Here is a 17,961-nt window from a genome sequence, read left to right as displayed (position 1 = left end):
AATTGAAGCCTCGAGACAGATCCCTGCGGGACTCCACTAGTCACATCCTGCCAATGTGAGTACCTACCCATTATCCCTACTCTGTGTCACCTTTCGCTCAGCCAATTTCCTAACCAAGTCCATACTTTTCCCTCGATTCCATGGGCTTCTATCTTAGCTAACAGTCTCTTACGTGGGACTTTATCAAATGCCTTCTGGAAGTCCATATAAATAACATCCATTGACATTCCCCTGTCCACTACTTTAGTCATCTCTTCAAAAAAATGTCACATAAGAGCATTAGGCATTCGTCCACTAATTCCATCAACAGTAAATTCTAGGCTTAGTTCCCAGTCAGTGTTTCCACTCTTCTCCCAGTGGCGGCTGAAGAAAATGGTCACTATAAGACCATAACAATTTTAAGGAGTAGGAAAAGGCTTTTAGACCCATTGAATCTGCTTTCTCATGATATCCCTCTTCCCTGCATCTCTTGAACTTATTAATGCTGTCTACTTTATGACATTCCCTGAAATTTATTCTGGAACTCTATCACTCTTTGATTTATGAGATTCTGCTTGACCACCCTACTTACTCCTAAATGTATTCTGTGTCCCTTGACATTTGAACCCTTTCCTAGAAAATGTATACTGAAAAAAATAAGTTGTGAATTTAATGTGGCAATAATAAATTTGCCATTGTAAAAGAAAGACATGCGTTTATATAGTGCCTTTCATAACCTCAGGACGTCCTAAAGAGCTTTACAGACAATATACCTCCCCGTCTCCCTCCCCCACCCCAATCCAGGGGAAATAGCAACCCCAATTTCTCTTGATTCCTTTGTATCCCAAGAGGACTACGCACCTGATGCCTCTGGGTATCATGTATAGAAGCAAGTCTCACGGAAAATGTACAAAAGTGTAGATAAGAAGCTCGGAACAATGCCCTGCAAAATAACCCGCACATTTGTACTAACATCTTTATTACAAAGTGAATGGAAATCAGTTCATTGCAAAGCCTAGGTTGATTGAAAAAGATATGTTTTATTTGCATTTATTTTGTTTGTTAAATTTAAAAAAAGGAATTAAAATAAGAACATTCCTAGGAACTAACGTCAACAAAAAGAGGCAATGCGGGGTGGGGGGGCGGGGTTATTAGACTAGACACAGCACGGAACCTGGTTAAATGTGAGCATAGGTCAGGGTTAGAGCTTTGACACCCCGTTCCTTGACTCACACTTGCCACGAGAAAGGCTTGCAAAATGACTCCTAAAATGTCAAATGAAAATCCAATAAGAAAAGCACAAAATTAATCATTTAAACCAGGTGTTGAGAAATTCAAAGACTTTATGTGTTATTTGAATATTTAATTTCACTAATATACAGCGATACCTGGTCCTACAGATACTCACAAACAACAGACAACCGTAAAGTACCGACACTCCATGACAGTCCCACATATCTTACATTATACAAGAGGCACTCTAAAACGACAGACTACAGACAGCATTCACTGTACCAAACCCTGTTCACTTGTTGTATTTTACACCTTAAAACATGGGACATAGGCCCCTGAAAAGTGTTTCACAAAGCAATGTCGCCAATGCCTAATTACAAGGGGCTGATTGCAGTTAAGTTTCCCCGTGTCGAATGACCATGAAATGTAAGGCATATGTTTCAAGTCAATTTCCGGAAAGTTTTGAGAAAATGGCTGCTGAACCCAAGCGTATTGAGTTATCACTGGACCAAAAACATCAAACTCATTAACTGCAGCTTCCCCGTCAGTGTAGAAGACACTTTCATACTTCACCTCTCTCCTTTGCTGTCCTCCCTCGCCCTGCTCATCCCCACGTCAGCAGAGGAGTTTGTCTCCTTTGACAACAAACTTCCTATTAAGGAATCCCTGAACGATTCCAGGGAGTAAGATTTCATCGACTCCAACACTCGCTCCACGTGCCACAGCCTGTGGCGACGTCAGTGCGTCAGTGATGACCCAGAAGACAAGCAAACACCTCGACCCCACACCGGTGGAAGTTCCCAGCTTCCAAGAAGCTCTTTTCCGTGATGTCAAAGATCCAGTTATTTACTTCCCACATGGGCTGCAACCCTTGTTTTCCCACACTTCCCTGCCATCAATCACTGACTATCTCCTTCAGTGATTCTAGACAAATGATGAATGAATGCCTTTTATTTGCATGAATGGGTAATTGATTGTGTTTATTAATTGCTGATTTTATGAAAATAAAAATACCATTTAATAAGGAATTTGTTTGCAGGAATATATGAGTATTTACCGGGTAAAATTCATCAACTGATGACTATGTACAAACTGGTTAAAACTACATACAGTGCAATGACCATTTGGAAAATACAGACATCTGCAAAAAACGGAACGGCTGATGCCAGTCTCCTAGGTGTCCGTAATTCACCCATTTCACTGTATTTGTACAGGGACCCATTTATCCACTAGGCTGGTGGTTGAATTCTACAATTGGTGTTCTCATTTAATAATGCTTGGCCTCATTCATCCTACAGACTGCTTTATGCTGGGTCCCAGGACGTGACCTTACCTCACATCAGGCCCACCGTGTAACCTAATTGAATGCTTTTTTTTTATGTATTTGATTGAAAAATGACTTATTTCTTCCTCTGACTGACTCATAGTTACATTATACGCTGCTTCAGAATGTTTGTTGTATTGCATTTACCCGCAATTTTTGTCTGTACCACGTGACGAACGATTGCAGTCTAATATGAAGAGAAACTGTTCTGTGCCTAGCAGAACAGTGCGCTGTGATTTGATTGAAGTGATCCATCATTCTCCATATTCTATTTTCCTTTAGGCTCTCCTTGTTTGCCCAAAAGTGATAATGTCCTACTTCAAATTAAATCTGCAAAGCATTAGACAAGGATGTAAACATTCTGATACTACAAGAATTCATTTTGTTCCTTGTCAGTTGAGTAAAGCTCAATCAAACCTGATTTGGTTCAGCTTTCTTCTTTTTAAAAAAAAAACTCGTATAAATTGGTACATGATTTTTTTTTTAATGTTGGCATTATTTGTTATAACTGATTTAGCTGTTTTATTCTTAACAGACAGACTTTGAAAAAGATGTGGACGTTGCATGCCGATCAGGTAAGAATTGATGCGTTAATTATCACTGCTGTTTAATAAACACGATGGGGGTAACTTTCAACTTTGGCGGGAGTTTTAAACTGGCATTATCGGATCGGCCGCCCATTATACGCCCCGTCCGATTTGTCTTACCATTGACTTCCAATAGAAAAGGAAATCGGGTGGGCTGTATAACGAGCAGCTGATCCAATACCGGCAGTTATACACCCCCTACCATCGTTGGAAGTTGCCCCCGATGTATAGGAAACATTCTTTCACAGCCTTCAGGCATTTACGACAGTAGTTCTGTCAGAGGACCCTGAATTGGCTGCAAGTCTCCCTTGTTTTTCTTATGTCTTTACCAGGAGTTAGGGTGGGGGAAGGTGTTAAGAGACAGTTGGTACCACAGGGATGAAATCAGCTAAAGAGATGCGGGTGGGGGTTGAGCTCCTATGGACCCCAGTGGGTTTGTACTGTTTTGGATACTCAAAACTTATCAGGAGTGCAGTACAACTGGAATATGACCACTTGTGTGGAAGCTTCATGCTGATATTCTGTGGGGGATATTTTCTGTGGTGGGACTGCCGGCTGGGAGCCTCATTTTGCTGCCTGTGCCTATTAGAAAATCATGGGGCACAGGCAGAAAATCGACGGCAGCATGCCTGTGATTTCCCGATACGCACAGCCGGCCAGACGACCACCCTCACCCGCAGCGTGACCTCAGATAACCGGGCCTTCTAAATATCCGCAAAATTCTGTGAGGCATTCGCAAAGTAATGAGAACGGAATGGCTAGGTTTTCCGTTACCTCACGGTACACTTCATTCCGCCTCGGACCAACATGTCGTAATGTAATTCAAAGCTAAAATCTTCAGTAACTTATTCTAAATTCAAACCTAGACGTCATTTTCTGACTGAAACCTTGTTCTCTGCAGAAGGGGGAAGTAATTTTGAAAAATGCACCCCCTAAATGTTTAAATGATGAAGACGACATATTTGTTTAAAGGTGAAGGAAAATGTAGGAAACTTGCTTGTCCGTATAGATGTCACCTTATTGTTAGTCTTGGTGGCTTCAATAATAAAAAGTATAAATGTTTATCTCATAAGATTATTTTCATGTCCGTGGCCGGTTCCCTGTGCCGTCATTTAATTTAGCGACGTCATGGCGCTGGCGTTTGTTACAATGAAGTGTTCCTGCCTGGCCCACTGAAGTGGTGCAGACCAACAGCTGTATCTGTGGCTTATATATTGGCCTTGGAGGGGGTGCAGCGTAGATTCACCAGAATGATGCCAGGGCTAAAAGGGTTAAATTATGAGGACAGGTTACAAAGACTAGGCTTGTATTCCCTTGAGTGTCAAAGATTAAGGGGTGATCTAATTGAGGTGCTGAAGGTGATTAAAGCATTTGATAGGGTAGATGGAGAGAAACTATTTTGTGTGGTGGGTGAGTCCAGAACAAGGGGACATAACCTTAAAATTAGAGCTAGGCCGTTCAGGGGTGATGTCAGGAAGCACTTCTTCACACAGAGGGCAGTGGAAATCTGGAACTCTCTGCTTCAAGAAACTGTTAAGGCTGGGGGGGTCAATTGAAAATTTCAAAACTGAGATTGACAGATTTTTAGGCAAGGGTATTAAGGGTTATGGAGTTCAGATACAGATCAGCCATGATCGAATTGGATGGTGGAACAGGCTCGAGGGGTTGAATGGCCTCCTCCTGTATGTTCAACAGCTGATTGTCAGTGAGAGCTCTCAGAAGTTGTTTCCCATCATCTCCTGACAGTAATCCCCTCACCATGACAATGCAAATTAAATGGCAGTATTAAGGAACTGCTCCTGACAGTGTAAATAATTTTATAAATATTTATACTACAAAAAATCACATATTAAGCTAGAAATAAGGTCAATACTTGGGGTTCAGTATGGAGGGGGGTGCTATTTTATATGCAAGTTATTGTGGTAAATTGTACCATTGCTAAATCTGAGAGTACGCTCATCTAATCCTGGCCTGGTCCCATCTTCCTTCTGCCTTTCTGGGTTCTCCAGTGCTATTGCCTTTTCTCGGGCTCCCTGTCTCCTGCTCTCCTTATGCTCCCCATCCCTCATTCTCCTCTCTCAAGGTCCTGGACTACGGCTCCCATGTCTCCCTTTGGTATCCCTCAGGCCCCTGGTCTCCTGTTCCCTTCTATCCAGCCCCACAGTCTCCCATTCCCTACCTGTGCCCAATGGTGTCACCACGTAAAACAGTCAGTGCACAGCAAACTTATAGCTCTCTGGGGAGCTATGGTGAGTGATGGTGCAACTTATATGTGTGTCATAATTATTTGTTGCTAATTTTTTTTTTGTCTGGAAAGTAGGAGGGCCATCTTGTGTATGGGACAGTTTATACACAAATAAAAGTTATAATTGTTTTTAGGAAGGGCGCCAAGGGAAAGCAACATCAGACAACTGTGTGGGAAAGAGCTTGCTTCCTACGCTTTCTTTCCCATTTGAGCACTGGAGGACCTGGCTTGGATGCACTGCTGAGATTATAGGTGTAAGAGAGATGAATTAATGTTCACCGTTGAATTGACATGATTGCCGGGGTGCGCTGAATTAATGACGAAAGCAGCTCACGTTACTTTAACTCAAGCAGACTGTCGAGCTCAGTCATCCTCCAGGTCAGTTCCTGACATGACATCATCAACAGCCGCTATTATCAAAAATCAATGGAAATAGAAATAAATAAAAAGGTTTTGTGAGTTAGTCATAATAACTCATGAAATCAGGGTACAGAGTTCCTTGTGGTCTAGTCGAGGTGCACGTGGCCATATTTTTAATGGTCTAATAAAGGTGTGTGTCCATGTTCCCAGTGATTTGTTGGACATGTATGTGACCACTTTCCTAATAGTCTAGTGGAGGTGTATTTGGCTGTGTTCTTAATGGTCTAGTAATGGTGTCTGTGGCCATGTTCCTGATGGTCTAGTGGAGGTGTCTGTGGCCATGTTCCTGATGCTCTGTGGAGGTGTGTGTGACCATGTTCCTGATGGTCTAGTGGAGGTGTGTGTGACCATGTTCCTGATGGTCTAGTGGAGGTGTGTGTGACCATGTTCCTGATGCTCTGTGGAGGTGTGTGTGACCATGTTCCTGATGGTCTAGTGGAGGTGTGTGTGACCATGTTCCTGATGCTCTGTGGAGGTGTGTGTGACCATGTTCCTGATGCTCTGTGGAGGTGTGTGTGACCATGTTCCTGATGGTCTAGTGGAGGTGTGTGTGACCATGTTCCTGATGCTCTGTGGAGGTGTGTGTGACCATGTTCCTGATGGTCTAGTGGAGGTGTGTGTGACCATGTTCCTGATGGTCTAGTGGAGGTGTGTGTGACCATGTTCCTGATGCTCTGTGGAGGTGTGTGTGACCATGTTCCTGATGCTCTGTGGAGGTGTGTGTGACCATGTTCCTGATGGTCTAGTGGAGGTGTGTGTGACCATGTTCCTGATGCTCTGTGGAGGTGTGTGTGACCATGTTCCTGATGGTCTAGTGGAGGTGTGTGTGACCATGTTCCTGATAGTCTAGTGGAGGTGTGTGTGACCATGTTCCTGATGGTCTAGTGGAGGTATGTGTGACCATGTTCCTGATGGTCTAGTGGAGGTGTGTGTGACCATGTTCCTGATGCTCTGTGGAGGTGTGTGTGACCATGTTCCTGATGCTCTGTGGAGGTGTGTGTGACCATGTTCCTGATGGTCTAGTGGAGGTATGTGTGACCATGTTCCTGATGCTCTGTGGAGGTGTGTGTGACCATGTTCCTGATGGTCTAGTGGAGGTGTGTGTGACCATGTTCCTGATGGTCTAGTGGAGGTGTGTGTGACCATGTTCCTGATGCTCTGTGGAGGTGTGTGCGACCATGTTCCTGATGCTCTGTGGAGGTGTGTGTGACCATGTTCCTGATGCTCTGTGGAGGTGTGTGTGACCATGTTCCTGATGGTCTAGTGGAGGTGTGTGTGACCATGTTCCTGATGGTCTAGTGGAGGTGTGTGTGACCATGTTCCTGATGGTCTAGTGGAGGTGTGTGTGACCATGTTCCTGATGCTCTGTGGAGGTGTGTGTGACCATGTTCCTGATGCTCTGTGGAGGTGTGTGTGACCATGTTCCTGATGCTCTGTGGAGGTGTGTGTGACCATGTTCCTGAGGCTCTGTGGAGGTGTCTGTGGCCATGTTCCTGATGCTCTGTGGAGGTGTGTGTGACCATGTTCCTGATGGTCTAGTGGAGGTGTGTGTGACCATGTTCCTGATGCTCTGTGGAGGTGTGTGTGAGACCATGTTCCTGATGCTCTGTGGAGGTGTGTGTGACCATGTTCCTGATGGTCTAGTGGAGGTGTGTGTGACCATGTTCCTGATGATCTGTGGAGGTGTGTGTGACCATGTTCCTGATGGTCTAGTGGAGGTGTGTGTGACCATGTTCCGGATGGTCTAGTGAAGGTGATGTGTGACCATGTTCCTGATGGTCTAGTGAAGGTGTGTGTGACCATGTTCCTGATGGTCTAGTGGAGGTGTGTGTGACCATGTTCCTGATGCTCTGTGGAGGTGTGTGTGACCATGTTCCTGATGGTCTAGTGGAGGTGTGTGTGACCATGTTCCTGATGCTCTGTGGAGGTGTGTGTGACCATGTTCCTGATGGTCTAGTGGAGGTGTGTGTGACCATGTTCCTGATGGTCTAGTGAAGGTGTGTGTGACCATGTTCCTGATGGTCTAGTGGAGGTGTGTGTGACCATGTTCCTGATGGTCTAGTGGAGGTGTGTGTGACCATGTTCCTGATGCTCTGTGGAGGTGTGTGTGACCATGTTCCTGATGGTCTAGTGGAGGTGTGTGTGACCATGTTCCTGATGCTCTGTGGAGGTGTGTGTGACCATGTTCCTGATGGTCTAGTGAAGGTGTGTGTGACCATGTTCCTGATGGTCTAGTGAAGGTGTGTGTGACCATGTTCCTGATGGTCAAGTGGAGGTGTGTGTGACCATGTTCCTGATGCTCTGTGAAGGTGTGTGTGACCATGTTCCTGATGCTCTGTGGAGGTGTGTGTGACCATGTTCCTGATGGTCTAGTGAAGGTGTGTGTGACCATGTTCCTGATGGTCTAGTGGAGGTGTGTGTGACCATGTTCCTGATGCTCTGTGGAGGTGTGTGTGACCATGTTCCTGATGGTCTAGTGGAGGTGTGTGTAACCATGTTCCTGATGCTCTGTGGAGGTGTGTGTGACCATGTTCCTGATGGTCTAGTGGAGGTGTGTGTGACCATGTTCCTGATGGTCTAGTGGAGGTGTGTGTGACCATGTTCCTGATGCTCTGTGGAGGTGTGTGTGACCATGTTCCTGATGCTCTGTGGAGGTGTGTGTGACCATGTTCCTGATGGTCTAGTGGAGGTGTGTGTGACCATGTTCCTGATGGTCTAGTGGAGGTGTGTGTGACCATGTTCCTGATGGTCTAGTGGAGGTGTGTGTGACCATGTTCCTGATGGTCTAGTGGAGGTGTGTGTGACCATGTTCCTGATGGTCTAGTGGAGGTGTGTGTGACCATGTTCCTGATGGTCTAGTGGAGGTGTGTGTGACCATGTTCCTGATGCTCTGTGGAGGTGTGTGTGACCATGTTCCTGATGCTTTGTGGAGGTGTGTGTGACCATGTTCCTGATGCTCTGTGGAGGTGTGTGTGACCATGTTCCTGAGGCTCTGTGGAGGTGTCTGTGGCCATGTTCCTGATGCTCTGTGGAGGTGTGTGTGACCATGTTCCTGATGGTCTAGTGGAGGTGTGTGTGACCATGTTCCTGATGCTCTGTGGAGGTGTGTGTGTGACCATGTTCCTGATGCTCTGTGGAGGTGTGTGTGACCATGTTCCTGATGGTCTAGTGGAGGTGTGTGTGACCATGTTCCTGATGATCTGTGGAGGTGTGTGTGACCATGTTCCTGATGGTCTAGTGGAGGTGTGTGTGACCATGTTCCTGATGGTCTAGTGGAGGTGTGTGTGACCATGTTCCTGATGGTCTAGTGAGGGTGTGTGTGACCATGTTCCTGATGGTCTAGTGGAGGTGTGTGTGACCATGTTCCTGATGCTCTGTGGAGGTGTGTGTGACCATGTTCCTGATGGTCGAGTGGAGGTGTGTGTGACCATGTTCCTGATGGTCTAGTGGAGGTGTGTGTGACCATGTTCCTGATGCTCTGTGGAGGTGTGTGTGACCATGTTCCTGATGGTCTAGTGGAGGTGTGTGTGACCATGTTCCTGATGGTCTAGTGAAGGTGTGTGTGACCATGTTCCTGATGGTCTAGTGGAGGTGTGTGTGACCATGTTCCTGATGGTCAAGTGGAGGTGTGTGTGACCATGTTCCTGATGCTCTGTGGAGGTGTGTGTGACCATGTTCCTGATGGTCTAGTGGAGGTGTGTGTGACCATGTTCCTGATGCTCTGTGGAGGTGTGTGTGACCATGTTCCTGATGGTCTAGTGAAGGTGTGTGTGACCATGTTCCTGATGGTCTAGTGAAGGTGTGTGTGACCATGTTCCTGATGGTCAAGTGGAGGTGTGTGTGACCATGTTCCTGATGCTCTGTGAAGGTGTGTGTGACCATGTTCCTAATGCTCTGTGGAGGTGTGTGTGACCATGTTCCTGATGGTCTAGTGGAGGTGTGTGTGACCATGTTCCTGATGGTCTAGTGAAGGTGTGTGTGACCATGTTCCTGATGGTCTAGTGGAGGTGTATGTGACCATGTTCCTGATGCTCTGTGGAGGTGTGTGTGACCATGTTCCTGATGGTCTAGTGGAGGTGTGTGTGACCATGTTCCTGATGCTCTGTGGAGGTGTGTGTGACCATGTTCCTGATGGTCTAGTGGAGGTGTGTGTGACCATGTTCCTGATGGTCTAGTGGAGGTGTGTGTGACCATGTTCCTGATGCTCTGTGGAGGTGTGTGTGACCATGTTCCTGAGGCTCTGTGGAGGTGTGTGTGACCATGTTCCTGATGCTCTGTGGAGGTGTGTGTGACCATGTTCCTGATGCTCTGTGGAGGTGTGTGTGACCATGTTCCTGATGGTCGAGTGGAGGTGTGTGTGACCATGTTCCTGATGGTCTAGTGGAGGTGTGTGTGACCATGTTCCTGATGGTCTAGTGGAGGTGTGTGTGACCATGTTCCTGATGGTCTAGTGGAGGTGTGTGTGACCATGTTCCTGATGGTCTAGTGGAGGTGTGTGTGACCATGTTCCTGATGGTCTAGTGGAGGTGTGTGTGACCATGTTCCTGATGGTCTAGTGGAGGTGTGTATGACCATGTTCCTGATGGTCTAGTGGAGGTGTGTGTGACCATGTTCCTGATGGTCTAGTGGAGGTGTGTGTGACCATGTTCCTGATGGTCTAGTGGAGGTGTGTGTGACCATGTTCCTGATGCTCTGTGGAGGTGTGTGTGACCATGTTCCTGATGGTCTAGTGGAGGTGTGTGTGACCATGTTCCTGATGCTCTGTGGAGGTGTGTGTGTGACCATGTTCCTGATGCTCTGTGGAGGTGTGTGTGACCATGTTCCTGATGGTCTAGTGGAGGTGTGTGTGACCATGTTCCTGATGATCTGTGGAGGTGTGTGTGACCATGTTCCTGATGGTCTAGTGGAGGTGTGTGTGACCATGTTCCTGATGGTCTAGTGGAGGTGTGTGTGACCATGTTCCTGATGGTCTAGTGAGGGTGTGTGTGACCATGTTCCTGATGGTCTAGTGGAGGTGTGTGTGACCATGTTCCTGATGCTCTGTGGAGGTGTGTGTGAACATGTTCCTGATGGTCGAGTGGAGGTGTGTGTGACCATGTTCCTGATGGTCTAGTGGAGGTGTGTGTGACCATGTTCCTGATGCTCTGTGGAGGTGTGTGTGACCATGTTCCTGATGGTCTAGTGGAGGTGTGTGTGACCATGTTCCTGATGGTCTAGTGAAGGTGTGTGTGACCATGTTCCTGATGGTCTAGTGGAGGTGTGTGTGACCATGTTCCTGATGGTCAAGTGGAGGTGTGTGTGACCATGTTCCTGATGCTCTGTGGAGGTGTGTGTGACCATGTTCCTGATGGTCCAGTGGAGGTGTGTGTGACCATGTTCCTGATGCTCTGTGGAGGTGTGTGTGACCATGTTCCTGATGGTCTAGTGAAGGTGTGTGTGACCATGTTCCTGATGGTCTAGTGAAGGTGTGTGTGACCATGTTCCTGATGGTCAAGTGGAGGTGTGTGTGACCATGTTCCTGATGCTCTGTGAAGGTGTGTGTGACCATGTTCCTAATGCTCTGTGGAGGTGTGTGTGACCATGTTCCTGATGGTCTCGTGGAGGTGTGTGTGACCATGTTCCTGATGGTCTAGTGAAGGTGTGTGTGACCATGTTCCTGATGGTCTAGTGGAGGTGTGTGTGACCATGTTCCTGATGCTCTGTGGAGGTGTGTGTGATCATGTTCCTGATGGTCTAGTGGAGGTGTGTGTGACCATGTTCCTGATGCTCTGTGGAGGTGTGTGTGACCATGTTCCTGATGGTCTAGTGGAGGTGTGTGTGACCATGTTCCTGATGGTCTAGTGGAGGTGTGTGTGACCATGTTCCTGATGCTCTGTGGAGGTGTGTGTGACCATGTTCCTGAGGCTCTGTGGAGGTGTGTGTGACCATGTTCCTGATGCTCTGTGGAGGTGTGTGTGACCATGTTCCTGATGCTCTGTGCAGGTGTGTGTGACCATGTTCCTGATGGTCTAGTGGAGGTGTGTGTGACCATGTTCCTGATGGTCTAGTGGAGGTGTGTGTGACCATGTTCCTGATGGTCTAGTGGAGGTGTGTGTGACCATGTTCCTGATGGTCTAGTGGAGGTGTGTGTGACCATGTTCCTGATGCTCTGTGGAGGTGTGTGTGACCATGTTCCTGATGGTCTAGTGGAGGTGTGTGTGACCATGTTCCTGATGGTCTAGTGGAGGTGTGTATGACCATGTTCCTGATGGTCTAGTGGAGGTGTGTGTGACCATGTTCCTGATGGTCTAGTGGAGGTGTGTGTGACCATGTTCCTGATGGTCTAGTGGAGGTGTGTGTGACCATGTTCCTGATGCTCTGTGGAGGTGTGTGTGACCATGTTCCTGATGCTCTGTGGAGGTGTGTGTGACCATGTTCCTGATGCTCTGTGGAGGTGTGTGTGACCATGTTCCTGATGGTCTAGTGGAGGTGTGTGTGACCATGTTCCTGATGCTCTGTGGAGGTGTGTGTGGCCATGTTCCTGATGCTCTGTGGAGGTGTGTGTGACCATGTTCCTGATGCTCTGTGGAGGTGTGTGTGACCATGTTCCTGATGCTCTGTGGAGGTGTGTGTGACCATGTTCCTGATGGTCTAGTGGAGGTGTGTGTGACCATGTTCCTGATGATCTGTGGAGGTGTGTGTGACCATGTTCCTGATGCTCTGTGGAGGTGTGTGTGACCATGTTCCTGATGGTCTAGTGAAGGTGTGTGTGACCATGTTCCTGAGGCTCTGTGGAGGTGTGTGTGACCATGTTCCTGATGGTCTAGTGGAGGTGTGTGTGACCATGTTCCTGATGGTCTAGTGGAGGTGTGTGTGACCATGTTCCTGATGGTCTAGTGGAGGTGTGTGTGACCATGTTCCTGATGGTCTAGTGGAGGTGTGTGTGACCATGTTCCTGATGGTCTAGTGGAGGTGTGTGTGACCATGTTCCTGATGGTCTGTGGAGGTGTGTGTGACCATGTTCCTGATGGTCTAGTGGAGGTGTGTGTGACCATGTTCCTGATGGTCTAGTGGAGGTGTGTGTGACCATGTTCCTGATGGTCTAGTGCAGGTGTGTGTGACCATGTTCCTGAGGCTCTGTGGAGGTGTCTGTGGCCATGTTCCTGATGCTCTGTGAAGGTGTGTGTGACCATGTTCCTGATGGTCTGGTGGAGGTGTGTGTGACCATGTTCCTGATGCTCTGTGGAGGTGTGTGTGGCCATGTTCCTGATGGTCTAGTGGAGGTGTGTGTGACCATGTTCCTGATGCTCTGTGGAGGTGTGTGTGGCCATGTTCCTGATGGTCTAGTGGAGGTGTGTGTGACCATGTTCCTGATGCTCTGTGGAGGTGTGTGTGACCATGTTCCTGATGCTCTGTGGAGGTGTGTGTGACCATGTTCCTGATGGTCTAGTGGAGGTGTGTGTGACCATGTTCCTGATGGTCTAGTGGAGGTGTGTGTGACCATGTTCCTGATGGTCTAGTGGAGGTGTGTGTGACCATGTTCCTGATGATCTGTGGAGGTGTGTGTGACCATGTTCCTGATGGTCTAGTGGAGGTGTGTGTGACCATGTTCCTGATGGTCTAGTGGAGGTGTGTGTGACCATGTTCCTGATGGTCTAGTGGAGGTGTGTGTGACCATGTTCCTGATAGTCTAGTGGAGGTGTGTGTGACCATGTTCCTGATGGTCTGTGGAGGTGTGTGTGACCATGTTCCTGATGGTCTAGTGGAGATGTGTGTGACCATGTTCCTGATGGTCTAGTGGAGATGTGTGTGACCATGTTCCTGATGGTCTAGTGGAGGTGTCTGTGGCCATGTTCCTGAGGCTCTGTGGAGGTGTGTGTGACCATGTTCCTGATGGTCTAGTGAAGGTGTGTGTGACCATGTTCCTGATGGTCTAGTGGAGGTGTGTGTGACCATGTTCCTGATGGTCTAGTGAAGGTGTGTGTGACCATGTTCCTGATGGTCTAGTGGAGGTGTCTGTGGCCATGTTCCTGAGGCTCTGTGGAGGTGTGTGTGACCATGTTCCTGATGGTCTCGTGGAGGTGTGTGTGACCATGTTCTTGATGGTCTAGTGGAGGTGTGTGTGACCATGTTCCTGATGGTCTAGTGGAGGAGTGTGTGACCATGTTCCTGATGATCTGTGGAGGTATCTGTGGCCGTGTTCCTGATGGTCTAGTGGAGGTGTGTGTGACCATGTTCCTGATGGTCTCGTGGAGGTGTGTGTGACCATGTTCCTGATGGTCTAGTGGAGGTGTCTGTGACCATGTTCCTGATGGTCTAGTGGAGGTGTGTGTGACCATGTTCCTGATGGTCTAGTGAAGGTGTGTGTGACCATGTTCCTGATGGTCTAGTGGAGGTGTGTGTGACCATGTTCCTGATGGTCTAGTGAAGGTGTGTGTGACCATGTTCCTGATGATCTAGTGGAGGTGTGTGTGACCATGTTCCTGATGCTCTGTGGAGGTGTGTGTGACCATGTTCCTGATGGTCTAGTGGAGGTGTGTGTGACCATGTTCCTGATGGTCTAGTGAAGGTGTGTGTGACCATGTTCCTGATGGTCTAGTGGAGGTGTGTGTGACCATGTTCCTGATGGTCTAGTGGAGGTGTGTGTGACCATGTTCCTGATGCTCTGTGAAGGTGTGTGTGACCATGTTCCTGATGGTCTAGTGGAGGTGTGTGTGACCATGTTCCTGATGGTCTAGTGGAGGTGTGTGTGACCATGTTCCTGATGCTCTGTGGAGGTGTGTGTGACCATGTTCCTGATGGTCTAGTGGAGGTGTGTGTGACCATGTTCCTGATGGTCTAGTGGAGGTGTGTGTGACCATGTTCCTGATGGTCTAGTGGAGGTGTGTGTGACCATGTTCCTGATGGTCTAGTGGAGGTGTGTGTGACCATGTTCCTGAGGCTCTGTGGAGGTGTGTGTGACCATGTTCCTGATGGTCTAGTGGAGGTGTGTGTGACCATGTTCCTGATGGTCTAGTGGAGGTGTGTGTGACCATGTTCCTGATGGTCTAGTGGAGGTGTGTGTGACCATGTTCCTGATGGTCTAGTGGAGGTGTGTGTGACCATGTTCCTGATGGTCTAGTGGAGATGTGTGTGACCATGTTCCTGATGGTCTAGTGGAGGTGTGTGTGACCATGTTCCTGATGGTCTAGTGGAGGTGTGTGTGACCATGTTCCTGATGGTCTAGTGGAGGTGTGTGTGACCATGTTCCTGATGGTCTAGTGGAGATGTGTGTGACCATGTTCCTGATGGTCTAGTGGAGGTGTGTGTGACCATGTTCCTGATGCTCTGTGGAGGTATCTGTGACCATGTTCCTGATGGTCTAGTGGAGGTGTGTGTGACCATGTTCCTGATGGTCTAGTGGAGGTGTGTGTGACCATGTTCCTGATGGTCTAGTGGAGGTGTGTGTGACCATGTTCCTGATGGTCTAGTGGAGGTGTGTGTGACCATGTTCCTGATGGTCTAGTGGAGGTGTGTGTGACCATGTTCCTGATGGTCTAGTGGAGGTGTGTGTGACCATGTTCCTGATGGTCTAGTGGAGGTGTGTGTGACCATGTTCCTGATGGTCTAGTGGAGGTGTGTGTGACCATGTTCCTGATGGTCTAGTGGAGGTGTGTGTGACCATGTTCCTGATGCTCTGTGGAGGTGTGTGTGACCATGTTCCTGATGCTCTGTGGAGGTGTGTGTGACCATGTTCCTGATGGTCTAGTGGAGGTGTGTGTGACCATGTTCCTGATGGTCTAGTGGAGGTGTGTGTGACCATGTTCCTGATGCTCTGTGAAGGTGTGTGTGACCATGTTCCTGATGGTCTAGTGGAGGTGTGTGTGACCATGTTCCTGATGGTCTAGTGGAGGTGTGTGTGACCATGTTCCTGATGCTCTGTGGAGGTGTGTGTGACCATGTTCCTGATGGTCTAGTGGAGGTGTGTGTGACCATGTTCCTGATGGTCTAGTGGAGGTGTGTGTGACCATGTTCCTGATGGTCTAGTGGAGGTGTGTGTGACCATGTTCCTGATGGTCTAGTGGAGGTGTGTGTGACCATGTTCCTGAGGCTCTGTGGAGGTGTGTGTGACCATGTTCCTGATGGTCTAGTGGAGGTGTGTGTGACCATGTTCCTGATGGTCTAGTGGAGGTGTGTGTGACCATGTTCCTGATGGTCTAGTGGAGGTGTGTGTGACCATGTTCCTGATGGTCTAGTGGAGGTGTGTGTGACCATGTTCCTGATGGTCTAGTGGAGGTGTGTGTGACCATGTTCCTGATGGTCTAGTGGAGGTGTGTGTGACCATGTTCCTGATGGTCTAGTGGAGGTGTGTGTGACCATGTTCCTGATGGTCTAGTGGAGATGTGTGTGACCATGTTCCTGATGGTCTAGTGGAGGTGTGTGTGACCATGTTCCTGATGCTCTGTGGAGGTATCTGTGACCATGTTCCTGATGGTCTAGTGGAGGTGTGTGTGGCCGTGTTCCTGATGGTCTAGTGGAGGTGTGTGTGACCATGTTCCTGATGGTCTAGTGGAGGTGTGTGTGACCATGTTCCTGATGGTCTAGTGGAGGTGTGTGTGACCATGTTCCTGATGGTCTAGTGGAGGTGTGTGTGACCATGTTCCTGATGGTCTAGTGGAGGTGTGTGTGACCATGTTCCTGATGCTCTGTGGAGGTGTGTGTGACCATGTTCCTGATGGTCTAGTGGAGGTGTGTGTGGCCGTGTTCCTGATGGTCTAGTGGAGGTGTGTGTGACCATGTTCCTGATGGTCTAGTGGAGGTGTGTGTGACCATGTTCCTGATGGTCTCGTGGAGGTGTGTGTGACCATGTTCCTGATGGTCTAGTGAAGGTGTGTGTGGCCGTGTTCCTGATGGTCTAGTGGAGGTGTGTGTGACCATGTTCCTGATGGTCTAGTGGAGATGTGTGTGACCATGTTCCTGATGGTCTAGTGGAGGTGTGTGTGACCATGTTCCTGATGGTCTAGTGGAGGTGTGTGTGACCATGTTCCTGATGCTCTGTGGAGGTATCTGTGACCATGTTCCTGATGGTCTAGTGGAGGTGTGTGTGGCCGTGTTCCTGATGGTCTAGTGGAGGTGTGTGTGACCATGTTGTTTTTGGTCTCGTGGAGATGTCTATGCCCATGCCCTTGTTGGTTTTTGGAGGTATATTTATCCGAGTACAAAACGGTCTAATGGAGATATATATGCCCTTGTTCCTGCTGGTCTAGTGGAAATGTATGTGCTCAGGTGGCTGCTGGTCTAGTAGAGATCTCTACATCCAAGTTTCTAATGGTCTAATGGCATTGTGTGTGCCCAAGTTCCTGGTGGTCTATTGGGGACGTATGTGCTCAGGTGCCTGATTGTCTAGTGGAAATGTGTGTGGCCAAGTTCATGATGGTCTGTGTAGATGTTTGTGGTCAAGTTCCTAATGGTCTAGTGGAGATGTATTTGCTTAGGTCCCTGGCGGTCTAGTGGAGATGTCTGTGTCCAGGTTCCTGATGATCTGCTGGAGGTGTATGTGCCCAGGTTCCTGAAGGTTTAGTGGAAGCGTACGTGGCCCAACTTTCTGATCATGTCGTGAAGATATATGTGGAGAGTTTAGTGAAGAGTGGAGAGGTTGCAATGGACAGAGAAAGGCTCGTTGTGAGAAATGGATGCGCTATCAGATAATAAGCATTTTCTTGTATCCTGTCCAAGGTTCGGAGAGAGTTATTAGAAGAGGCTCCCCCGATATTGGAACAGTAATTAAATCTTGGGCAGATTTGGACTTTCTGGAGAGTTGAGTCATTAAAGGGAAAATAAGTATTTGGCACGAAATAAGAAACTGAGAAGTGTGCTTCAACAGTGGTGGAATGCCATTTTTTGCCTCGTTCAAACACTACTTTCTATTTTTAGTCCATTCTCTTACATGCTGTCTATCCATGCAAAGTCTAAATCAGCAGCAGCTGCAACCTTTGGCTCTGCAGGCAGGAGACATCACAAGATGTGTATCATCAGTCACCTAGCCAATGGCATACTTTGAGCAGGGACCCATTATGTGAGTTCCCTGGGACAGGGAGCGTGAGGAAGTCATCTGACAAGAAAGGCAAGAAGTAGCTAAATTACCATTAAAATGGCAGGAGAAAATTGAAATTTGATGGCCATTCTAATGGTAGTTTTACTCCTTACCCTTCCTG

The 17,961-nt window shown here is 48.0% G+C and overlaps 1 protein-coding gene across 4 annotated transcripts in view; it reads left to right on the top strand.

The window, feature by feature from the left end:
- Positions 1 to 17,961, top strand: part of LOC137321595 (adhesion G protein-coupled receptor B3-like) — a 261,507-nt gene that overhangs the window by 190,860 nt on the left and 52,686 nt on the right. For all 4 annotated transcript variants that reach the window (XM_067984040.1, XM_067984039.1, XM_067984038.1 and 1 more), the window contains one exon: positions 3,072 to 3,111. In XM_067984040.1, the coding sequence (XP_067840141.1) occupies positions 3,072 to 3,111 (40 nt within the window). The remainder of the gene's footprint in view (positions 1 to 3,071; positions 3,112 to 17,961) is intronic.

This window comes from Heptranchias perlo, chromosome 5, assembly GCF_035084215.1.
Source record: "Heptranchias perlo isolate sHepPer1 chromosome 5, sHepPer1.hap1, whole genome shotgun sequence".
NCBI lineage: Eukaryota > Metazoa > Chordata > Chondrichthyes > Hexanchiformes > Hexanchidae > Heptranchias > Heptranchias perlo.
This window is presented reverse-complemented; position numbering and strand designations above follow the sequence as displayed.